The sequence below is a fragment of the Neovison vison genome, chromosome 13, assembly GCF_020171115.1.
Source record: "Neovison vison isolate M4711 chromosome 13, ASM_NN_V1, whole genome shotgun sequence".
NCBI classification, from domain to species: domain Eukaryota; kingdom Metazoa; phylum Chordata; class Mammalia; order Carnivora; family Mustelidae; genus Neogale; species Neogale vison.
This window is the reverse complement of record NC_058103.1, coordinates 39090388-39116218: the sequence shown is the minus strand read 5'-3', so window position 1 is coordinate 39116218 and position 25831 is coordinate 39090388. Positions and strand designations below refer to the sequence as shown.

Genomic DNA, 25831 nt, shown 5'->3' with positions numbered 1-25831 from the left:
GAGTATTTTCTAGTGCTAAGGAAGGCAATGGATTGATGCCGAATTATATGCAGTTTTGTGCAATTTCGCTTGAAGTTTTATTAAAAACTGCCCGTATTTCCGTGGTTTTGTTTGTTTGTGTGTTTATTTTTGATGAACTGCAGGCATCCGTGTCTTCTGAGATTTGAAGAAATCAGAATAAATCCCATTACCGTGTGTTTCTCTGGACTCCTATGTGCAGGGTAGCATGAGGACACAAAGACGCATAAGACTTAATTCTGGCCCCCAAAGGACTTCAAATTTAGTCGAAGAAACCAAGACATAAACACAGGAAAAGTTAGATAATTATGCAGGATTTAAATAGCAGGGCATTACATGACTAATGGACAGATGCATTGTTCAGGCAGCAATTCCTACAGGAGTTCAGAAGAAAGGTCATTTCCGGCTGCGATGGTAAGGGAAGGGTGTAATGGCTTCAGAAACGAAGCGAAAGAAGAAAGGGGTTAAGCAGAAAGACTGAAACGTGGACATTACTGAAGCCTCGTTCTGCAACTTCTACCCTACCTTTTGTCTCGGTTTCCCAGGCTGAGGAGGGAAGGACAATGTGCTCCCTCCGGTCCCGTCAGAAGGCGAGCCCGTGATTGCAGAATTCTCCACCGGTCTGCCATGAAGTGTAGGAGGTATCTACTGCACGCCTTGGGAGGGTCTGTGGAGTTTTAGGTTACTAGGGTGTCATTTCTGTTGTTCGCGTTTACCAAGAACGATGAAAAGCCTCAGCGTATTGCCGGAAGTTTTGCCTCGTATCACTTTGTTTTGTTTTTCTTTCTTATTTATTTATTTATTTATTTCCCCCAATTTATTTATTTTCAGAAAAACAGTATTCATTATTTTTTCACCACACCCAGTGCTCCATGCAAGCTGTGCCCTCTATAATACCCACCACCTGGTCCCCCAACCTCCCCCCCCCCCCCCCCCGCCACTTCAAACCCCTCAGACTGTTTTGTTTTTCTAGTAAGGAAAGAGTACTCCAACCCTGAAGACATTTGAAGCAAATTACAAGGCAAATGACTACTTTGGGAAAACGGTTTCCATGTTTTTTTCTTCTCTGCCTTGAGAAAAGGTAATGATGAATAAGGAAGCAAAACAGGAGAGGAGCCAGATCCCTCCAGATTCCAGGAGAAAAATGTTTTGTCATTCACCCGTTCGCCTGGCGTCCTCGAGGAAGCTTAGTGGAAAGTGCAGTTTGGCTGGTGGCCACTTCGGGGAAGCCAGCCTGACCTCTGGCATTCTGGAGACTATGGCCTCAGAGTTCATGGGTATCCGGAATAGAATTCGGGTATCAGGCATTTCAACACTGTTGTTAATTAGTTTGGGAATATGAATGGTACTCATTAGGCGAGGGGGCGTGGACCCACGCTGTAACTAACGGGACCTGTTCTTACACAACCAGCGATCCTTCAGAATCTCTGTATTCCATGTTTATGCATATTTACACACTTGCCTCAGTTACCAAAGGCCTTGAGGAAGCGTTCAAGGATCCTGGGGCTCCTAGTATAATGGCGATGGAAATTGAACCTTCTTTAAACCACTAAGAGTGCTTCTCTGTTGAGGGAGATGGCTCCTTCTGCTGTGGTCTTCCCTTCTCCTAAGATAATTGTGGTAAGAGGCACTAAGTGTGACATGTCTGAAACAAGGGTTTGCATAAATGGGGAACTCTTATTTTCCCGAATATATCCACTTTCTCACATATTCCATTGCTCTACCCCTTCTCTGTGTCCGGAACTTGTGACCTGGAGATCATACGCGGGACTCTACCCTACTCTGACAGGTTGGGGATGCAGAGCTAGGAGAAGGCAGCAGGTGTGACCAAGAGCAACAGGAGAGGAGGAAACAGACAGGAAGATGAAGAAAGCAGGCATTAAAACCACAGAGACAAAGGCTCTTTACTAGAGTCAGCTAGTAATGCTCAGTGTCGCTTGCCCTACCCCAGTCTAAATGTCCGTGTCTGATTCAACGTCCCCAGAGGCTATGCAGCCAGGAGAACCAAGATGAGGTGGTGCAGCTCCGATATTGCGTGTGTGTGAGAGTGTGTGTGTGTGTGTGTGAAGTCAGCCTCAATGAACTGCTGCACAGGTTGCAATGGGTGAGGTCACGTGCCAGAGGTGCAGCTCGCCCAAGCTGTCTCTTGGTGCTGCTCTCGTCCTGAGATTTCCCTATTTTCAGCACCCAGCTCGGTGCCTGGCACACAGTAGGTTCTCAATAAATGTTATCTGCATCACTAACTGGATGAATGAGCACTGACCTTTGTAGGAGGTTCTATGACTTGGAATCATTATCGAAGGAGTTCTGCCCATGGTGGAATTGTGCCCTCCTTGTGACTTTCCTGCACCAACGGCAAGCAATGGGTCACCCAGATAGGCGGTGCACTCTTAACCTGGGATCCTTGGAGGAGCCTCTGGGTGTCTGAGAGCCTCATGATGCTGGATGCCAAGTGAGGACTTTTTCTAGGAAAGGGGCCAGAGGAATATGAGACCCAGTCAGGCAAAGCGGTACTGTTTTGACCTGGCCTAGTCCTTGCACGGGGTTCCTAACACCCTCTCGTCCAACACCTGCTGCGGGTTCTTGACACGCAAGAACTTCCCTGGCATTACCAGCATTCCCCGAATTGCCCCCTTGTTACAGAGGAAAAAAAAAGGGGGGGTAGAGAGAGAAAGAAACCATATTTCCAAGATGATCTTGTCTTTCTTTGATCCCAGGGCATGTCCTGACCAGGCAGGAGGCTTCATGCTAATGTTCCTTCTGCCCAATGGAGGGAAGGAGGAGGAGCCCCCAAAAGATTTATAAGGATAGCCTTTAAAGTCAGAGCCCAGCAGACACCCGTGTGTTTATGGAATAAGGAAGGAGAACTAGGGCGGAGGTCAGAGGACCTTGTGCTGATGGAGATCTCCTGTAGGTATCCCCTCCCCCCCACCTCCGCAGTAAAAATGAGGACTAGTGCTAATTCCCTCCTGGCTGTAGAGCTAACATGGGTTGATATGATTGTGCCCTGGAGGTTGGAATGTTTTTGCAATTTTTAAAAAAACTGAAGGTAAAAAGATACTTGATTACAAATGGGGATTTCTTCCTCCTTAAATAAAGTCTTTAAAAATCACTTCAGCCTTTGAAAGTGACATATTTGGTGTAAGCATCCAAAGCACTGTTGATAATAATGGGTGCTTACAGTGCCGGCGGGGGGTGGTGTTGTTTGCATGGTATTCAACAATGCATGCGTGCATTTATTCATTGTTTATCCAGAACACGGGTACGTGTCCATCTACTCTGCGTGAGGCCCTAGGAAACCTGCTTCAGCCCATGCTTCCTCTCAACACCCAGTCTGTGTGCTTGGCCACAGGGTTTGGGATTTTTTATATCTGCTTTACTCTGAAGAATGCTACTAGAATTTGCTCTGTGAAATACACCACTGACCTATTGTTGGGATAATTCCGAGGTTTGTAACCACTTCCTATACACCCTCTATGAAGGCAGGCTGAAGCGGTGGTTCTGAAGCTTAAGCCCGCCTCAGAAGCTCCTGGAAGGCTGGGTTGTGAAGCCGGATCCCTGCACCCCACCCCCAGTTTCTGATTCACCAGATTTGGGTAGGGTTAGACTTTGCGTTTCTAAGAAATTCTCTGGTGATGTGGGTCGCTAGCCTGGGGACCACATTTTGAGTAACACCATGTTAGGGATTTTTTTTTTTTTTTTTTTAAAGACCTAAGGTCCTTGGAAACGCTGCTCTTCCTGAGAAATTGGTGTAATTTCATTATGGTTAATGTGAATCATGTTTGTGATGCTGATTCCCTTTCTGCTTTGCCTCAGAAGTTCAGATTCAGATTTGTGGCTCGAATAAAAGTTAAATAGTTTACACTTAAGTTTAGCCCCAGCCTTAATCTCCTGTTTCATTTTCCCCATTCTGATTTTTTAACTGTTACTATTTTGCAGTTTTGTTTTAGAACTTCTTGTAAATGGACTCCGTGTTGTGGAATATAGTATATATTGATAACTATAACTGCAGTCAGTGTTCGTTCCTTGGGCATTTGGCTTTCAAATCTACTCCAAAACATTATGTTTCAAGTGTTTAATTCTTTAGCTATGGGAATACATTCTCTAGATTATTGATAGCTACTAACCAGAGGGTATTGGGGGAAAAAAAAAAGTTTGGTAAGAAGATGGGAAAGTTCTCAGTAAAAAAACATTTTTTTTTTTAAATAAAACAACTGGTGCATAGATAATATGATACAATGGGTATGCAAAAAATTATATTTTTTTATTGAGGACTCTACAATAGCAAATTATACAGTTGCTTGGGTTGTTGGGTGGACAGAGAAGGATGGAATAATGAGAACCATGAAGGAAGAAGTAATTACAGTGGCGGCCAGACGTGAGTGGGCATCAGAGTCCGTCCCTGGAAGACTTGGATGGATGGGCTGCCGTTCTCTAGGCTTGGGCTGGGGACCTGCATTTGTGTGAGGTAAAGCAGGAGACTCTGGAGTGGGGGTAGGGGGGTGGGGGGATGGGGAGGCCTGGCCAGGGGCCGGGAGAAGGTCCTACAGTTCTTCCTCGCTTGGCATTGGGCAGAATAACGAAAAGTGGGACTGTCTTGAAAACCTGTTCTGAATCCATCTGTTTTTTAGCTGAGGCGTTGCTATTCAGATTTTCTACAACTCTTTGTGAAATCAGATGGTGTAATGGGCATGATGTCATTCGCATTACACAGCCTTAGCTTCAGAAAAAATACTCATTATGTTAGATGGTAGTTGGAAGCAGTTTGTAGCTGATTTCTCTCTCCCTCTCTTTCTCTCTCTCTGTCTCCCCTCTTTCTTCTCATTTCCCCTCTCTCCCCCTCACTTTGTGCTTTTCCTCTACTTCAACTTAAGAGAGAACACCCGACCAGCAGCTTATCTGAGAACAGGTGAGAAAGGTATACTTCTAAAATAAAGCCCTGTGGGGGTGCTTGGCTTCAGCATTCAGCTCAGGTCATGATCCCAGGGTTCAAGTCCTGCATCAGGCTCCCTGCTCAGTAGGGAATCTGCTTCTCCCTCTGCCCCTGCCCTTGCCTTCTCTCCTTCTATCCCTCTCTCATTCTCTCTCTAATAAATAAAATCTTAACTAATGAGTCATTGAACACTACATCAAAAACTAATTATGCACTATACAGTGGTTAACTGAACATAATAAAAAATTTTTTTTAAAAGCCTTGGGGTTGTCACTTTGGACCTCCTCCAAGAGTATGGAGTCACACAGAACATCACAGTATGGGAACTGGCTCAGGCGGGAAGTCCTGCCCCTGTGCCAGGTGGGGGAAGTTAGGAACGGGTTGTCTTAGCATTCATATGGTAATGTTGCATACACACTCTGAAAAGGTTAGGTATTCCTTGGCACAGCCACCTCTGGCTTTCTTTTCATTCATTTGGTGACAGAATCAGATTTATCACCCATCATATTGTTGCTAAATTCAGACTTTAATCTCTCTGAAAGTTACCTGGATTTAGGGCTCACTGGAGGAAGGTTTTATTTAAAAGATGTTTTTCTTAAATAGACATTTTAAAAATAATTTCAGATTTACAGAAAGATCGTGAAGATAATACGGAGAATGCCCATATATCCCCACACCCAGTTTCCTCTGTTATTACTCTCTTACGTCAGTGTGGTACAGTCGTCACAGCTAATGAACCAATAATGATATATTATTCCTAAACCTCATAGATTAATTTAATTTCCTTAGTTTTTACCTAATGTACCCTTTATTTTTTTGGGGGGGGCGGGAATCTTTTAAAAATTTTTTTATTTTTTAAATTTCTTTTCAGTGTTCCAGAATTCATTGTTTATGCACCACACTCAGTGCTCCATGCAATACATACCCTCCTTAATATCCACCACCAGGTTCACCCAATCTCCCACCCCACTCCCCTCCAAAACCCTCAGTTAAGTTCCTCAGAGTCCACAGTCTCTTATGGTTCATCTTCCCTTCCAATTTCCCCCAACTCCCTTCTCTCCATCTCCCCATGTCCTCCATGTTATTCCTTATGCTCCACAAATAAGCGAAGCCATATGATAATTGACTCTCTCTGCTTCACTTATTTCACTCAGCATAATCTCTTCCAATCCCGTGTCCATGTTGATACAAAAGTTGGATATTCATCCTTTCTGATGGAGGCATAATACTCCATTGTATATGTGGACCATACCCTCTTTATCCATTCATCTGTTGAAGGGCATCTTGGTTCCCTTTCTGTGTCAGGATTCCATCCAGAATTCTGCTGTGGTGTTGAGACCACCTCTTCCCATCAGTCCTTGGAGAACTGGCCATCAGAAGCTATAGTTGGAAATCACAGGGCAGGGGGAAATGGAAAGTGGAAAAATTAAGCGTGTTTTTTAGGGTTTGAAGTCACAGTTTTTCAAACTGACCTTGTTTCTGGTGAGCTTAGAAGCTTGAGGAGTACCAGTCAGGTGTTGTGTAGAATATCCTTCAATTTGGCTTTGCTTAAGGTTTCTCTTGTCATTAGACAGGGGATAATGGAATTTTGGGGAGGAAGATCCCAGAACTAAAGTGCCATATTTCATTACATCACATCAATTACATCATTACACATACATACAGGCTATCACCATGATATAAACCTCTCTGTGTAGACCTTGATCACATGGCTCGCCTAGTGTTTGTCAGGTTTCTCCTATGAAAGGACTCCTCTCCCCACCCATTTCTGTACTGTAGTCTTTGGAGGAAGTCACTATAAGTCACTGTGTACAGCCCACACTAAAGGTGTGGCAATTTATGCACCCCCTCCTGGAGGGGACTGGTATGTACACACATCATTTGATATTCTGGTTTGGAGATTTGTCCCTTCCCCCCATTTATTTATTTATTCAATCATTTATTTAGGTCTGTGTAGACTTGGGAATATTTACTTGATCCTTTAGGTTATATATAATACTACATTACTTTTTGGCTCAAACTCTTCCAGTTTTGGCCTTTGGGAGCTCTTTTGGGGTCTCCCTTCCCTTTTGTGGCATACCTCTATCATTGTGTCAGGACAGTATGATAAGCACTACAAAACCCCCCACCCCCCCAATCACGGTGTGTTTTTTTTTAAACACACTTTCTGTTTCTGGCACTATAAGATGTTCCAGGCTCATTTTATATAGTCCTTGACACAGTCTTGGAATCAGCTATTTTTCCCAGGAGGCCTGGTTCCTTTTTCTCAGAGAGTGGAATTAGAAACCAAAGTTCTGGATGGTTGGGTGTGCGTGTTGCTCGTTGCATCTGGGTTCTCCCAGCTGACAGAACAAGGAAATAGGTGTATGTATCCTAACTCTTGTATACATATCTGTAAGTATTTCTGGATCTAGTCCTCTGTAGCTGTATTAAGCAAACCTGAGCTCACAGGGATGTCTCCAACTCCAGGGCAGTACCACATGGGCTGTTCCAGCCCCTCTCCCTCATCTGCAGACTCCTACCACCCTCCATCCGTCTGTTACTGACAGGTATAGTGCTGTCGGAATGGTTAACTCCCACCCCACAAGTTTAGCTGGAGTTCAGTGCTTCCTGTTGCCTTGAGTCTTCCCTCACATCCAGATTTCCTTACATCAGCGCTTTTTCCCTCACTCCCTTCAGTGAGGTGATTGCATCCTCTTTAATTCAGTTGAGTCTCATGTCATGGTCTGCATTCCATCCTGGGATCTCTTGACTCCCTAAATGCTTTTTATTTTTTAACGACATGCATTCAAGTTCATGGTGCTGTGAAGTTTAAGGGTTTTGACAAATGCTGAGTGTCCTACTCCTACTGCCCTAGAAACCCCCCTGTGTTAATGAAAGCATTCTTAAGAATTTGAACCTGCTGCTAGGCGAAATAGGAATAAGTATTAGACAACAGTATCTTCTAGGAAAAGGCAATTCTGTGGGGCCTTGTTTGCTGCTCTAAGGGAAGGAAACCATGTGGGTTGGGTTTTACCTTTTGGTAAAACCCCCCCACACAAAGAGTCCTAGTTCAGGGTGTTCGAGTGCCTCTGATTTAGATGTGGGGTAAGAAGGGGGTGGTGGGGTTCTATCTCAGGTCTGTCTTCTTCCTTCCTGAGCTCATCAATAGCCCCGACTCACCATTTTGCCTAACATCCTGTTGAAAGTCCTGCCAGCCCGTTGTATCTGGAAGCAGTTCTGTTCTAATTCCACCTGATGCTTAGAAGTTGCTCTGCTCTTAGGCTGTCACCGGGCTGATGACCTGGTGGGGTTGCAGCTGTGGATGGAAACTAGCTCCTAAAAGTGGACAAAGGTTGCTTTAGGAGGAAGTGAGAGAATGGAGCAGGTGAACTTCATAAAACCTTCTTTTTTTTTAAAGATTTGATTTACTCACCTGACAGAGATCACAAGTAGGCAGAGAGGCAGGCGAGGTGGGGGGGGGGGAAGCAGGCTCTCCACCGAGCAGAGAACCTGACACGGGGCTCAATCCGAGGACTTGGAGAATGACCTGAGCTGAAGTCAGAGGCCTAACCCACTGAGCCACCCAGGCGCCCCTTCATGAAACCTTCTTGTGTGGCAGTTATGAATCAGGTTGATCAAAAAGACAACTGCTTTAGGATTCTGTTCACAGAGTGGTGCAGATGATAGTGGGACCTTAAAGTCCAAACCTACTTTAACTTGCCACCAATTTATTCTTTCCCCTTGGGTGACTGTACATATGGTGGGGATAATGGTACTAATTTTCTCCTTAAAGGGAAAAAAATCATGTGAAACTGCCCAGGGTACCGAGTGTGAATACGGTGCCTTTCTGCACTCTTTCTTTCTGTTACTGGTTCTGCTTTCTCCTAGCCTCTAAACATGGCTTTGGTCCTTGACATCTTTGCTCTTTGAACTGTACTTCCTGTCCTTGGGATCAACTGTCTTTTGGCTCAGTCGTGCTTTTGTACAGGTGATGCCTAAAACTTTGGCTGGCCCTTTGTTTTAAGTTTTTGACTTTAAGTCTCTGTCTTTTTGCCAAACACTCTACCTGGATGTCTCCTTATGGAATCAATATGTTTAAAAATTAAAGTTGTTCTCAACCAACTGAACTTCTAGACTCTCTTCTTCAGGCTGTGTTAGAAGCTTCCAGATACTGGAGCCCTTTTTTGGCTTTTGATCATCTCAGACCCTTAGTCCGCATGTCATCTTGAGCTCCTTTTGCAGTGTTTTCCTCCTGTCTCTTTCACTGCCCACCTATACCATCGGAACAGACTCCTAACTATCCCTCCTTTCCCCAGTCCAGTCTACTCCCTGCCGGCTTGTCTTCCAGCCTGTCTTACTATTACCAGTCCGCTTTTTAAAATTTAAATTTGAACTCCACTTAGCATCCAAAGCTTGCGTTTCCAGCTTTACCTTCAAACTCAGACTATGTAGTCTGATTTAACTAAACTACATTTTCCTTCCTGCCTTTGTGCTGTTTTCTCTCTTCTTATCTCGGCAGGGGAGATCGTAGGGGCAGAACTAAACTTGCAGAGGAGGCTTCAGGGCCACGGATGTGCTTTAGCTTAGAACGGGGAGGACCTTTGTAACAGAGCTGCTAAAGATGGGATGGGTATCATGGAAGAAGTCTGTCTGTTACCTCCTGTTTCCCAAGCCTGAGGACACCTTTAAGTCCTTATCGTCCTCTACCTCTCAAGCATGTGGCTTCTCTTCTCTTTTGAAGTTGTTTTCTTCCCATGTCCCGTGACACTGTGCTTGGGCAAGGTCACCCACCTCTCGATTGCATCTCTGGTTCTTCTTTCTTCCGTCTCCTAAATCAGTCTCCTCTCCTGTTGCTTCCATTTCTGTGCTTTCCTGAAAAGTTTCATGGCTCTTAGTGCTCACCTTTTGAGAAAGATTCCCAAATAAAACCCCCAACCCTGTCTTTATAATTTGTCTGTGTTTCTAACTTCTTGCCAGATGTTTCTATTTGAGTACCTTGTATCCAAATTTGAATTCATTTTCTTCTTCTAAAACATGTTCCTTCCCCTTGAGTTCCCTGGTTTGATTAATAGCAACAGAGGTTGGCGGACATTTTCTGTAAAGGGCCAGACAGTAAATATTTTTGGCTTTGTGGGCTTTAAGGTCTTGGTCATAACTACTTAACTTTGCCTTTTGTAGCACAAAAGCATCCACAGATAATACATCAACAAAGATAGGTGTGCTGTGTTTCAATAAGATTTTACTTACAAAAATAGGCAGTGGGCTGAAATTGTGGGTCATAGTTTGCCAACCCCTAGGTTACCCAGATCCAAAATTCAATATTTCTTTGCCTTTCTACTAATTTCATTTACTCTCTTCTTAAAATATTTAATTTCTGCTGATTCTATCCTTATGAAACTTTTTGTATTTCTAGACTATAGTGCTTCCACATTCATTGGTCTAGTAGAGAAAATGTCCCTTTTACATGTTACTGTCCATCCATCTGCCTAATCAGAAATCTCCAGTGACTGCCCTTGGCCTGCATAATAAGGTCAGAGTTCTCGCAGAGCAGCTGCTTCTAGGGTTTTGCCTCCAACCTTTGAATGGGCGCTCTTGCAAGTACACTGGTCTAGTCAGTATTCTGCTATTTTTTTAAAGATTTATTTATTTATTTGACAGAGAGAGATTACAAGTAGGCAGAGAGAGAGAGGAGGAAACAGGCTCCCTGCTCAGCAGAGAGCCCGATGTGGGACTCGATCCCAGGACCCTGAGATCACGACCAGAGCCGAAGGCAGCGGCTTAAACCACTGAGCCACCCAGGCGCCCAGTATTCTGCTATTTGTTCTAGCTCTGCTCATGATGCTCTCCTGACTCGCAGTGGCCTCCCCCCCACTTATTGAAGCCTGAATGTTCCTTCTCTTGATCTGCATGCACAGTGCTTTTGATGCTATCCTTACCTCTTCTGCTGAGACTGTGCTGGGCTCTATTTTATATCTTTATAGCCTTCCTCCTTCTCCTTCTGAGGCAGCCCAGTAGATGGTCCATTGAGATGGGTAATGATCACACATTGAATCTGTCTCTCCTCCAGATCTGCCCATGCCTTTGGAGTTCCTGTCCCAGTTAATGGCACCAGGGATTATCATTGGCCTTGGAGACTCTGTGACTGCTTGTTAGGTTTAGCTGCTTCTCCCTGTCCTGTCTTTCCCCTGTCTGCCTCCTCTTATCCATCCCCTCTGTTGCTGGCTTAGCTCAAGTCTTCTCCATTCTTCGTTAAGACCACTTGACTAGCCTTTGAATGTGTATTGCCAACACTAGCTTCTCTCTCCTTATAACTCCAACACCCTATCTATAGGGACCTGTCATGTAGGTATGATTCTGCAACATTGTTGATTGAAACCCTTCAGTGGCTCTCCATTGTCCTTGGGTAACGGCTAGCTTTCCAGTGTGCCACAAGTCCATGATTGATTGAATACCCTTTCCTTTCCAGTCTTGTTTTTTGGCCCATTTCTTTGACAGTCTACATTCAACCATATATAACTCCAAAAGGCCCTCTATGGACTTGTATAGACTTCCTTCTCGGACCTATGTGGAAAACTATCTGAATTTCTTTGAAGGGTATAAATGCCCCTTCTGCAGAGCTTTCATATCTCCTTCTCTCTGGAAGACCAAAGAGAATAAAGGTGTCATCAGATAACCATTGGGAGAGATGCTTGGGCTTGATGTAGTTTCTGGTGTCCCTTCAAATTCAGAATCTTCTAAAGCTGACCCAGAGCCTGATTAATGAACAATTAAGTAGAGAAGTTTATAAAGCATCTTGAATGCTTAAAGATGCTAAATATGCAGTTTTGACTTATTTCCTTGCTCTGGTTTTGCTAGAGCTTTTGCCTTCTTCCTCTATTATAGTGAATAGAATAAGAGTCAACAATGTAGAATAATTCTGGATTTATTTATATACCTTCCCTTTTTTAAATAACCAGAGATCTTTAGTTTAAAATGTTAGGATGGGGGCAGAGCAGGAGGAAATAATTATTTCAGTACAGATATTTCGTATCTGCCTCTTCACTCTAGGAAAGTAAACTTAACATCTGTGGCAAAACTCACTAGACTCTCCAGCTCCTGCTATTTCTCCTTTCTTGTGGGAGCTTCCCCTCAGAGAAGGAGGCTTTTTATGGGGCTAACAGCTCTTATCAGACAACCACAGAGGTTGTGGAAAAGGAAAGAGGCCTTGAGGCTGCTGAGTAGGATGACATTCATCTCCTCCAGCCATGGTCAAAAGCCATCTGTCCCTTTCATCTAGTGTCTCATCCTGGCAAGGAGACAGTATGTTCTCTTTCTAGAAGGATCTATGGAGCAGAAAAGAGAAAGGTAGAGATCATGAAGAAAAGTGACCCTTTAAAGTGTTCCTTGATGTAGAGGATACCCCATATGGAGAGGGAACACAATTACTATGGTTCTTTCTCTAGATTCAGAGTCTGCTTGGCATGAGGTCCTTGTGGACACCCTCTTGGAGGAGAAGGAAGGTACCTTGATAGTTTTGAAGGGTGTTATTTTGAGAGGCCTCTGCTGTTTTTTAAGGAGGGTGTTTGGCTTCTTCCAAGGACTTGGCCTGTTCCTTTTAGTCTATCAGGAGCAGTGCCAGCAGTTCTAGACCGCCTGGAGGCCTAGGCAGGTTTCTTCAGAGCCTCTGTCCTCATTCATAAAGAAGGCATCTGGTAAACCTTCCAGCACCGGATTAAACTGCCTGAGAGGTAAAGGGGGAGGACTTGTAGTGGAGCCTTTTGAAGAGCCTAAGGCAACTTTCATTTAATTTACGTTTTCAGTCCCTCAGACACTGGAGTCAAAGATTGAGAGAAACACACCCACAGCACTTAGAACATACAAGTACACCATTTCTCTCTCTCCTTAGCCCACTCCTTGGCAGAGGAAAAAAACAAAATTAGTCTACAGAGATATCCAATTTTGACTATTCTTGATTTTTCATTATGGGCAGTGAAACTTTAAAAAATTAATTATAATGCACTAGACTTTTACCTTTGCTAAAAGAGACAAGTTTATGCTAGAACATAGAGGTAATTGGCTCTGAGTTGAAATAATTCTAAATTTAAATTTACAGCAGTTTTGTGGGTATGTGTAGCTTGGCTGGTGAAGAGTTAACATATGCCTTAAATATGAATTTTAGAGACAGATTCTTTAGTAGTCTTCAAACATCTTTACTTGCCCAGTGGATTTCAGAAACCACTTCTGACTTGGAGCTCTAAGAATATTAGATAAGAAAAAGACTTAAATGCTATCTACCTACCAGATGTCCTATTACTAGAGCTGTGGCCACAGTCCAGGGCTCTCTTCCCAGCCTCCTCTCTCACCACAGTGAAGGGTCCAGACTTGGAGAGATGAGGATTTAATCACTAAAATAAAGATAATATCTTTCTTCACTTTCAACCTCAGATTTGATAAGTCCCACTTTTCTTTTCAGTTTTTGCCATCTTTTTCTGATAATTTTTAGTCTGTGGTATTTCTTAGTGTGCCTTTAACTCCTAAAACTTATCTGATTGTTAGATGAAAATAGAAAGTTAGCAGGGCTGTAGGATTTGCCTCATTCACCCCGCTTTGTTCTAAACCCCTTCCCACAGTGAGGGGACGCACTGTGTGTCTACAGCACATGACCCTGACTCGGGTCCTTCAGGCAGCTGACTAATGGGACCTGAGCTGCCTGCTGCTTTTCACCAGCCCCAGCACAGACTTGCCATGCTTAGCAACTTCTGCCTCATACCCCTGTAGGGAGCCATCTAGTGACACTGTCACACTGGTCTGGGGCCATACCCACTGGCCTTGGCGGTGAAGAGGTATGCCTGGTACACTGAAGCCTGGCATTTGGCAGGGAGCACCCTCAGGTGCTGACGGCATGAATATTACCTGAGTTTGTAAAGGAGACCAGTGATGTGGTGCCCTAACATGCCGGAAGCCCAAGCAAGCTGGCATCAGGGGGAGCAAAAGGCAGTGGGCAAGGCTGCAGTAACCTATATGCAGGTGCAGTTACACACAGCAGCCTTGGGGCAGGTGACCCAAGGGACCTAAGCCAGAGGACCAGGTGACTGCTGGTGACCTTGGTCAATTCCACAACCTCTCTGAGCCTTCATTTTTCCCCATCTGTATAGTGGCAGTGGTGATATTTACCTTGCAGATGGTGAAGGTGAGAAACAGTGTAGGTTAGGCACTTAGCTCCTACACACTGATGAACTCAAGACATAGTAACTTTTATTTCTGTTACTGAAGAACACAGTCACACACCTCCTTGTTGGTTATTGGGACAGTCCTGCATGTTTTTCCTCTAGGAATTAGAATTCTCATTCTTAAGGCTGATAGTTTCAGCTGGAAGAAAATTGTGAAAGGCCTTACCATGTTTTTAGGTTGTTACTTATCCCTAGAGCAAGACTTAGAAAAGTTATAGAAACATGTCACTGGGCCAGAATCTGAATATCACAGATGTCTGGCTCAAGGCCCAGAGAGTCTAGGTGAACGTCTACCTTTGCCCAAATAAAGGATTGTTTTTCCTTTTAATATGCTAGATCCCTCTGCTTATCCCAGGACAAGATGAATATTAAGTAGGCAGAAGGTTCCTGTCTGTGATCAATTCTAATGCCTTTTGTGAAGGGAAATGGTTGTAAATTATTGCCAGTTAATTAAATGAGTGTTTCCGTTGAGTCCTGTGTGTAGGCTTTTATCCAAGCCTGTTTAGAATCATGCAATCTCAGAGCTAGAAAGGTTTTTAGACAACCCTCTCATTTCATGGCCAAGGAGATGGAGTCGGGATGTAAGTGACTTGCTCAAGTGATGCCAAGGGGAAAGAAAACCTTGGCTTGGGGGTGTAGGGAGGAAAGAGGGGTTCCTGGTTATCTGGTGGGTATATCATGTGAACAGAGCACAATTTATAGGCAGTGGGCCCGTGTAGTGCGTAGGCTACTGGTATCTTGGAGTGCTTTTCTATTTATGAAGTGCTGTCACATTTTTCTTATAAGATAAAATATTATTCTATTTTATAGGTGATGAAATTGAGGTGGTCAAATGAAACTTCCAATTCAACTCATTAGACCAGATCAATAGATATTTGGAGTGTTTACTTGGTTCAAGGAAATCTTCTAGGCCCTTTGGGGAACATAAAATTGTCAGATCCTGCTGGATGGAGCGTACAGACTTATTGCAAGTGACAGGATATAAGTAGATGAAATTTATCTATTTGTTCAAGGGCATAAATAAGTATTAAGATAGTAATCGAGATAGGAATTTTGAGACTGGAGGAATCAATGTGCATGTCAAGATCTTCCTGGTGTGAGTTTCTTCCTTCAGCTCCTGTGGCTGCGTCTTTTTCTTTTCAGGTGCACTTGGTTACGCATCCCACCGTCAGCCCCAGGGAACAACTTTGGGAGATCCTGAGTGCCTGGCGGTGATCCTAGCCCTAGGAGTAATTCAGTAAAGGTTTGAATGAATGGATAGGTGAAGAGAGATTTTCCAAGCAGAGGCAACAGAGTGAGCAAAGGTATGACTATGCCCTGGTGAGGAGACAGGCCTGACCAGAAGAGCAGGTTTAAAGGATGGAAGCTTGAAAAAGAAGTTTGGGTAAATTAGTGGGGAGGTAGTCAAAAGAGAACCCAGGTAGCCCAGAAAGCTAGGTGGAGCAGCTTGAATTTTATTCTGAAGGCACTGGGAAGCCAGCGGAGGCTTTGCTGGGGGAAAGTTGATGAACGCGGCACTTTGAAAAGGTTATCTGGGCATCGAGGTGTAGAATCTTCCTTGATTTTGATTTGTTTCTAATTTTTAATTTTTTTTTTTTTTGGTCACTTGTTCATATCCTATTCTTGGATGTCATACCTAAGAAACCATCACCTAACCCAAGGTCAAGAAAATTGAATCCTGTGCTTTCTTGTAAGATTTTGATAGTTTTAGCTCTTGCATTGGGTCTGTGATCTACTTGGAGTCCATGTTTCCATATGGTAAAATGTAGGGGGCCGCCTTCATTCCTTAGAATATGGATATCCAGTTGTCCTAGCACCATTAGTTAAAAAGAATATTCTTTCTCCATTTAATTGTCTGGTCACTCTCCTTTGGGTAATCCCGCTCTACCGCTTGTCCTATTTTCCTTACTTCCACCCCCAGGCAACCACTGATGAGTCTTCTGTCCATACTGATTAGTTTGCCTTTTCTAGACAGAATGTACTCTGTTCGTTTCTTTTTTTTTTTCTTCTTATTTTTATTTATTTATTAATTTATTTTTTATTAATGTATAATGTATTATTTGCCGCAGGGGTACAGGTCTGTGATTCATCAGTCTTACACGCTTCACAGCACTTACCGTATCACATGCCCTCCCCAATGTGCATCACCCAACCACCTTCTCCATCTGTTTGGTGTCTCTCATTCAGTATCTCCCATGCTGTTGCGTGCATCCACAGTTCATTCTTGTTATTGTTGAATACTGTTCCAGTGTGTGGCTTTACCACATTTTTTAAAAGCTCCTGGGAGCATTTGTGTACATGTCTTTGTGTGGACACAAGAGGTCTTGATTCTTCGGTAATTACCTGGAGGGGAATAGCTGGGTCAAATGGGAGGCGTACGTGCAACTTTATAAGAAAATGGCCAGCTGTTTGCAAAGTAATGGTACCATTTTACAGTCCCATCAGTGTGTAAGGATTCCAGTTCTTCCATATTTGTACAAACAGTATGGTTGGACTTCTCAATTTAGCCATCCTAGCAGGTATATGTTATTGTTGCATTGTGGTTTTAATTTCCATTTCTCCAACGAGTAATGATGTTGAGCTTGTATTTTTGTACCTATTTGCCATCTGTATATCCTTGGGGAAACATGAAACAATGAAATCCGTTTTTGAAAAGTTGTATTGCTTGTTTTCTTATTATTGAGTTTTGCAAGTTCTTTATCCTGGATACCGGTATTTTATCAGATATATGATTTCCAACTATTTTCTCCTAATCTGTGACTCATCTTTCATACTCTTGACTGTGTCTTTCAAAGAGCAGAAACTTTAATTTTGGTGAAGTCCAATTTATTGTTTTCTTTCATGGATTGCGCTTTTGGTTTTGTATCTAGAAAAATTTGTCAGACTAAATCAGAGTGCCCCCAATTTTCCCTTATGTATTTTTCTTGAGCTATTAAATTTTAAGTTTCTCATTTAGGTCTGTGATGCATTTTGAGTTAATTTTTATTGTAGGTTACAATGTCAGAGTTGAAATTGTTTTGCATGTGAACCTCTGGTGTTTACAGCACCATTTGTTGTCTCTGAGTTTTTCCCATTTACCTGTTTGTGCACTAGAATGTCATTTTTAAAGTTTATTGCTTACTGACCAGGGCCCAGGAGTTGCTCTACTGACCCACCGAAGTGGTCTGTTGGAGAGAAGAGTTAGTATGAGTTAGAGTACTTCCCTCAGTGTCTGTTACAGAAAGCATGCTAAATGTGTCCGTTTTTAGTTCAAATTCAATTAATTAACATATAATGTGTCATTGGTTTCAGACATAGAGTTCAGTGATTCATCAGTCTTATATACCAGTCGGTGCTCATTGCATCACTTGTCCTCCTTAATGTCCATCATCTGAGTGACATCTTGATTGATAAATAGGAGTTTGACAATTAAAGAGAGGAAAGGGTTTTCTAGGCAGAAAGATTACCTGCCTCCAGTCCCTAGGCAATAAGTGTCAGACAGGTAATGTGTATTTTTCACAGTTTTGACTATATGCCCCAGTATGCTATCTGACTGTAAACATGGTTTGTTGATCTCTCAGATTAAATGGAAAAAAAAAAAAAAAGCCTCCCTCAAGAATCTACAAGTAATTTAAAGAGGCTGGGGAACAGGTTGTATATGTGTTTGGCATGGTGGGGACACAGCCTGCAGGGCTATGTGCCAGGCTAAGGAGTTTGAAACCTGTCATTGGCAGCAGGTGGGGGAGGGTGAGTCTGAGACAGGAAATAGCTAGAAGGCCATTGCAGGTGGCCAGGTGAGGCAGGGCAGTAGGAATAGGGAGGAAGAGGCAGCTTTAGGAGAGGCACAGTAAGTGGGTTTGATGGGATCAGGTAGATTTAGATGTATGTGGGTAGGAGCCTAGGCTGCTGGGTGCGTGGTGGAGTCAGGACTGTGGGGTTTCAATTAAGGGAGTATACAATGAGAATTTGGATTCTGGGCATGTTGATATATTGAACTGGACTTGTCTCAGTGGGACAAGGGGATGGAGTCTTTCCAGAAAAGGTGTCTATATAGGTCTGTGCTGGAGACTTAGGAAATGAATACAACACTGCCCCCCATCTTTAACCTGTACCCTTTTTGGGGGTTCCCATATGTTTGTTTCTTTCTCCTACTCCTACCCCAGAGAATCTCAAGTTGGTGCTAAAATCACAAGGCTGAATCTTCCAATGGAAGAAAAAGAGGACTTCCCAAGATTTAAAGGCAACCTGAGGGAGGGGGAGGGGGGGAGAGGAGAGGGGGAGAGAGAGAGAGAGAGAGATGCTGGAAAGAAGCCTGAGAGAGAAAGAGAAGAGTGCGGGAAGACCAGGGTAGAGAGTGTCCTGGAAGCAAAGAAATTCATGAACAAGGAAGCTGTCGAGGATCAGAGCTGCAGAGAGCAGTGGAGATGAAAACAGATGTGCTTTGGATTTGACAATGGCACTTGCCAAGGGTTGCATGGGCTGCTTCAGTGCCAGAGGGAGGCAGAGGGTCAGGGTGTACGTGGTAGCATAGATGTTAGAAAGTATAGAGGGAGGTGTAACTGTTTTTTAAATATTTGACGAATTCTCTTTGGCTGCCAATTTGGATAAGTCTTTGGATGTTAATGGTAGAACACCCTACTCAAACTGGCCAAACCGAAAGGAATTTATAGGCTCAAATAACTGAAAAGTCCAGAAGAATCAAGCAAGGCTTGATCTCAGGGTTTAAGTGATATCAAGATCTGGTCTCTTTCTGTCTCTCTGCTTTCTCTTCTTACCTGGCTTCCTTCTCCAACCTGACAGGAAGAGAACTAGATACTCCTAAGTTTATGTCCTTCTAGATAGAAATTCAGCAGATGTGAGAGCTTGTCTCTGTCTTGTAGGTCCAGCATTCCTAATTGGACCCACTTGGATTTTGTGCCCAAACCCAAGCCAGTGACTGGGGGAAGGGAGCAATGATTACTCAGCTGACTGTGTAGAGGCCATGTGTCCTCTCTAGGCCAGTCATCGTGGCTGGAGGAATTCAGTGCTCTGATTGACAAGACCTGGGTGATGTGGCCCATGGAGCTGAGGGCAGAATCCCAGCTGAATCATTGGGACTACCAACAAGGGAAGGGTAGTTCTGGAATAAGAGCCGAAGTGCAATTCCTGGAGGCTAGAATGAATGTTCTAGCTGGAGAGAAAACATCCACCAGTAGGGGAGAGACTGGGATCAGTGCATGGAAATTACTGGTTGCTACACTTCGCTTTTAGAGAGAGATCTTTCTATGCAATGGAGGAATGAATGAGGCCCACTGCAGAGGGAGCAAGTTGGCTGACGGCTGACACACAGTCGTGGTGAGGGGGTCTAAGCAGTCACTACGAATAGATATCGGCAAACCATCAGCACTGAGTAAATGGAAAAGGGGATCTGGAAGGCTGTTTTCCAAACTGTTTCTCTGTAACACAGGAATGCATTTCTACACTAAAACCCAGTACACCCCGCATATGAAAACACAAGCAGAAGTTTCATGACATAACACTTTTTTTTTTGGCCTTTCCATATGCATTTTATTTTTTTTTTATTTTTTTTTCCAATTTATTTATTTTCAGAAAAACAGTATTCATTATTTTTTCACCACACCCAGTGCTCCATGCAAGCTGTGCCCTCTATAATACCCACCACCTGGTACCCCAACCTCCCATCCCCCCGCCACTTCAAACCCCTCAGACTGTTTTTCAGAGTCCATAGTCTCTCATGGTTCATCTCCCCTTCCAATTTACCCAAAAGCACATACCCTCCCCAATGTCCATAACCTTCCCCCCTTCTCCCAACCCCCCTCCCCCCAGCAACCCACAGTTTGTTTTGTGAGATTGAGAGTCACTTATGGTTTGTCTCCCTCCCTATCCCATCTTGTTTCATGGATTCTTCTCCTACCCACTTAAGCCCCCATGTTGCATCACCACTCCCTCATATCAGGGAGATCATATGATAGTTGTCTTTCTCCGCTTGACTTATTTCACTAAGCATGATACGCTCTAGTTCCATCCATGTTGTCGCAAATGGCAAGATTTCGTTTCTTTTGATGGCTGCATAGTATTCCATTGTGTATATATACCACATCTTCTTGATCCATTCATCTGTTGATGGACATCTAGGTTCTTTCCATAGTTTGGCTATTGTGGACATTGCTGCTATAAACATTCGGGTGCACGTGCCCCTTTGGATCACTACGTTTGTATCTTTAGGGTAAATTCCCAGTGGTGCAATTGCTGGGTCATAGGGCAGTTCTATTTTCAACATTTTGAGGAATCTCCATGCTGTTTTCCAGAGTGGTTGCACCAGCTTGCATTCCCACCAACAGTGTAGGAGGGTTCCCCTTTCTCCACATCCTCGCCAGCATCTGTCATTTCCTGACTTGTTGATTTTAGCCATTCTGACTGGTGTGAGGTGATATCTCATTGTGGTTTTGATTTGTATTTCCCTGATGCCGAGTGATATGGAGCACTTTTTCATATGTCTGTTGGCCATCTGGATGTCTTCTTGGCAGAAACGTCTGTTCATGTCCTCTGCCCATTTCTTGATTGGATTATTTGTTCTTTGGGTGTTGAGTTTGTTAAGTTCTTTATAGATTTTGGACACTAGTCCTTTATCTGATATGTCGTTTGCAAATATCTTCTCCCATTCTGTCAGTTGTCTTTTGGTTTTGTTAACTGTTTCCTTTGCTGTGCAAAAGCTTTATTACAAAGCTGTCATCATCAAGACAGCATGGTACTGGCACAAAAACAGACACATAGACCAATGGAACAGAATAGAGAGCCCAGAAATAGACCCTCAACTCTATGGTCAACTAATCTTCGACAAAGCAGGAAAGAATGTCCAATGGAAAAAAGACAGCCTCTTCAATAAATGGTGTTGGGAAAATTGGACAGCCACGTGCAGAAAAATGAAATTGGACCATTTCCTTACACCACACACAAAAATAGATTCAAAATGGATTAAGGACCTCAATGTGAGAAAGGAATCCATCAAAATCCTTGAGGAGAACACAGGCAGCAACCTCTTCGACCTCAGCCGCAGCAACATCTTCCTAGGAACATCGCCAAAGGCAAGGGAAGCAAGGGCAAAAATGAACTTTTGGGATTTCATGACATAACACTTTTCCTTACAACGTGACACATGCGTGTTTACTCTTCCAGAATCCCGGTTGTGTGCAACCCAACTCTGTTTGATTCAATGTCACACTAATGTCAAACCCGCCGTTTGTAAAACCGTCTTCGAAGGTCAGGGGTGTAGGTGGCATAGGCTTGAAGCTGGTGTTTGAGTCTGGCTTGTCCATGATGATGGTGGCACTGGTCAAGCCTGAGAAGGCAAACCTGTTCTGCTTAAGGGAGCTCTGGATTCTGCTAGTGGGATCTCTGGTGTCAGAGCAGCTCTGGCCACGTGTGGGGCAGGGGCAGGGTGAGGGCGTGGCCTGCTTTTGGGCCCGAGGGCCAGTGTTGGAGGGAGTTTCCAGGCTGGCCCTGGGCCAGGGCATCTCCGAGGTGGGATGGGGTTGTCTGTTTTTCTGGAGGCTGGTAGTGGCTCCTTCTGTGCCAGCAGCCGCTTGTGTTGTGAGGATGAATGCGTGTGCCTGGTGTGCTCTCCGCCAGGCCTTTATATTGAAGATGAGGGAGTGGCTTTTTAAAAATAACATATTTTTGACTTGAAACAAGTCAAGGCAGCGAGTGGAGACAATTAGAGACTGACATCCTGTTTAGTCATCTCTCCAGAGAGCTCTATTTTCAGAACTGTTCCGTAAAGGTTCACAAGGGGTATTCAGACAGTTTAGGGGATATTGTTAACTTAGTGGTATGGTGATGTAAGTAGCCGATTTGAACGCTGGGTGATCGACAGTGTGGTAACGCCTTGGAAGCAGATTTTGTGTGAGGGATGGGGGCTTATAAGAATAGGCTATTGTGCAGGTAAAGCTTTCTGAGTCAGAACAAGGCAAGCATCTTTTATTTTGAAAAAGTCTGTAATCAGGGTGTGGCATTAAAAATATGTGGTGGTAAGCTAGGGGAAGGTCAATGCATTTTTTCCCCAGTCTTTGTCACCTAGGGGTACAGTCAAAACAGTAAAGAGTATTGTCAAGGCTCTTTGAGCTCATTTGATGGAAGCCCGGTCAGAAATGCTGAATGGTGACATCACAGACTTTTGGATGAGAAGCATGAAGCTTGGGGTGGTTAAGGACCTTTCTCAGAGTCTAGAACCAGATGCCGCAGTCAGGCCGTGTCCTCATTTAGTTTGAGCACAGTTGTGATTTGCAACTTCTTTAAGTGTAATGTTCTACCTAAAATGACCAGTTGTGTCTGTACTCAGCTCCTCTGGACCTGTCTCTCTCTTTGAGGAAAGGTCAAGGCAGAAATGGAGCCATAGGCTGAATCCAACAAGATTTTGACAATTGTAAATTGATGTATTTGGGTCCAAAAGAACCTCACAATCCAAGGCTTAGAGGTGTTCTTGGATAGTTCGAGCTTAGCACCACCATGAAGAGGGCAGAGCCTGTGTGCCTGGGCTGGTGAGATCAGGGCAGGTGCTGCATGAATCCAGAATGGCGTGTTGCACCGGCACAGGACGGAGCCCAGAGACGGCAAGCTGCTGAGTTGGCAGAGTGGATGTATCCCTATCTGAGTGCATAGATGAGAGCTTTAAGGGATGAACAGGCAAGAGTCATGAGTGCAGAGCTCCTGAATTGCCTTCCCTGTGCTTGCTGAAGATTAATTACACTCAAGTGAAAATGGTAGAGATGGAGACTGTCCTCTTCTCATACTTTTCACTTCTTGAAAGGAAAGGTTGCAGTTGACTGTGCCACATCTGTTCGTTAACTCTTATGTTGCCTTGTTTCTCTATTTCATACATCTGTCACGTGGTTATTTTATTTTATTTTTTAAGATTTACTTATTTGAGAGAGAGAGAGAATGGGGGAGGGGCAGCAGGAAACAAAGAGAGAGAGAGAGAATCTCAAGCAGATTTCCTGCTGAGTGTGGAGCCCAATGGGCTGAATCCCACAACCCTGAGAGCATGACCTGAGCTGAAATCAAGAGTCCGATGCTTAACCGACTGAGCCACCCAGGAGCCCCTTCCTGCCATGTAGTTTAATAAAATGTTGCTCTGACATAAGATAGGGTTATTTCAGAAACAACGAACAAGCTTAACAGGTACTTCTCAATAATATCACAAAGAGCCAAAATGGAAGAGACTAAAATTCAAGACACATTGGAAGAACGATTTCCCTTTGATTCGCTTTTCCGCCTTTATAGTTTCGTGTGGTTTCATGCGTTTCTTACCTCTCTGCTGTTGAATGAAAGTCTTACGTCTGATCGATGCTGTGATTTTGCACATGTAGTCCTCTTTGTAAAGAATTATTTGAGGCCCCACAAAAAGGACTTCAAAGTTAGAGTATAACACATGATTCTTTTCTCCTTCTAGGTGGATCTGGAGCCAGAAGGGAAGGTGTTTGTGGTAATAACCCTAACGGGGAGCTTCACTGAAGGTAAGGACAAGTTTGGGTGGTTACTGGTATAAATGTAATCCTAGTCGCTGTCAGTAGGAGTTTCTGACCTGGAAGTTTATAAAAAGAGCATTTTGTAAAAGATGCTTTAAAAATGGTTTTATGTTGGGTTGGCTCGTATTTTGTTTGTAATGATCTGTTGGTTTGGATTGCCAGATTACATATATTTGCTAAATCTGGCGATCTCATGATTTGTTTGACATACTCACTGAATTTTATTTTCTTTCATCAACATCTTAGCTGTATGGGTTCTTGCCTCTTCTTGTTCATATCCATCAAATTGTATTACAGATTTTTAGTTTGGGAGCCAACTTTTCACTTTGCCCTGAATGTGTTAAAAAAATTAAGGATCATAGTCTCTTTCTTACAATCTTTATCTCCTTCTGCCCTGTAAGGGATTCTAGTCCTCTCTCCCCGGTGCCACCCTCACCTCCCACTGCCTGATTTTTTTTTTTAATTGAGGTAAAATGTATATACAGTGAAATGAGCAGATTGGAAGGGAGGAATTTGAGTTTTGGCAGATGCATGCAGCCGCATCCCCAGCACCGTGATCCAAGGTAAAGAACATTTCCACCACTCTGGGAGTTCCCTTGTATCGTTTCCCAGTCAGTCTCTTGCTGCCAGAGGCAATAAATGGGATGTTTTATTTTTTTTCACCATAGATTAGTTTGCTCTATGCCAGAAGCTCACGTAAATGGAACTATGTAGTATGTTCTCTCTTGTGTCTGATTTCTTGCACTCAGCATAATTTCTGTGGGACCCACCTGTGTCCTTGTGTGTGTTAGCGTCCCATTCCATGACCTTCCCATTCTCTTACTAATGGACATTTGGAGTCATTAGGAACAATGCTGCTCTATGCATGGTCGTTCATACATTTCAGTTGATGTGCCCTTTCTCTCCTCTTCGGTAGATACAGAGTCCTGGAGTTGCTGGGTAATAAAGGAAATATATGTTCAACTTCATAAGAAACTCTCAAATGTTTTTCTAACGTGCTTATATTTTTATACTCCCACCAGGAGTGTATGAGCATTCAGATTATTCCATTTCCTCACCAACACTTGGTATGGTCATTCTCTTTAACATTAGACAGTCTAGTGCGTATAAAACAGTATCTTGTGGTTTTCATTTGCATTTCCCTGGTGTTGAGTACTTTTGCATGTGGTCCTTTTCTTCCCAAGTACCAGCTAAGGTCTTTTTGTTTTCTGAAATTTGGTTTGTCTTTCTGTTAATGATTTATAGTTGTTTGTTTTCTAGAGAAGCATCCTTTGTCAGAAATTGGTATTGTGAATACATTCTCCTCATGTGTGGCTTGCCTTTTCACTTTCCTAGTGGTGTCTTTGAGCAGAAGTTTTAAATTTCTTTGAAGTCCTATTTATCAATCTCCTCTTTCTTTTTTTTTTTTTTCAATCTCCTCTTTCATAGCTTATACATTTTGTATCCTCTGTAAGAAATCTGTCATAGGGTCACAATAATATTGTCCTGTTTTCTTTTAGAAGGTTACAGGATTTTATGTTTAGGTCTGTGTTATATTTAGGTCTTTGTTCCTTCTTAAATTAATATTTGTGTGTGGAGGGGTTGGGATTTCTTTCCCCTGTACTACAATCCAATTCTTCTCCCTGCCATTTCTCGAAGACTTTCTTTTTTCTTGGCAACTTTGTCACCAATCATTAACCCTACTGTGGATCTATTTATAAACTGTTTTGTTCTATTGATCTACTGGTCTATCATTACGCCAATACCACGCCATCTTCATTGCTTTTGCTTTATATTAAGTCTTAAGGCTAAATGGTGCGAGTCCTCCAAATGCGTTTTGTTTGTTTGTTTGGAGGTTATTTTAGCTATCCTCAGTATTTTAAATTCTGATGTCAATTTTAGAATCAGCTTATCAATTTCCATGGAAAAGCGTACTAAATTTTGAATTAAAGTTGTATTAAATCTATCCATCAATTTGAGGAGAGCTGACATCTTAACAATTGTGAACATCTTCAAGTCCATAAACTGGGTATATTCCTCCATTTGCTGATGGTCTCTAATGTCTCTCATCCATATCAATATTAGAAATTCTATATAATTTCAATATAGAGATCTTGCACATATTTTAAAAAATATATTTCTAAGTATTTTAAGCTCTTGATGCTGTTTTACATGGTATTTAAAAATTTTTTATTTTGGAAATTGGT

General features: G+C 43.1%; 1 protein-coding gene across 1 annotated transcript in view; it reads left to right on the top strand.

Moving 5' to 3' along the window:
• The window catches only part of PRKCH (protein kinase C eta), a 230477-nt gene that overhangs the window by 45777 nt on the left and 158869 nt on the right, over positions 1-25831 (top strand). Inside the window, exon 2 of the mRNA XM_044231956.1 lies at positions 23570-23633. Within this exon, the coding sequence (XP_044087891.1) occupies positions 23570-23633 (64 nt within the window). The remainder of the gene's footprint in view (positions 1-23569; positions 23634-25831) is intronic.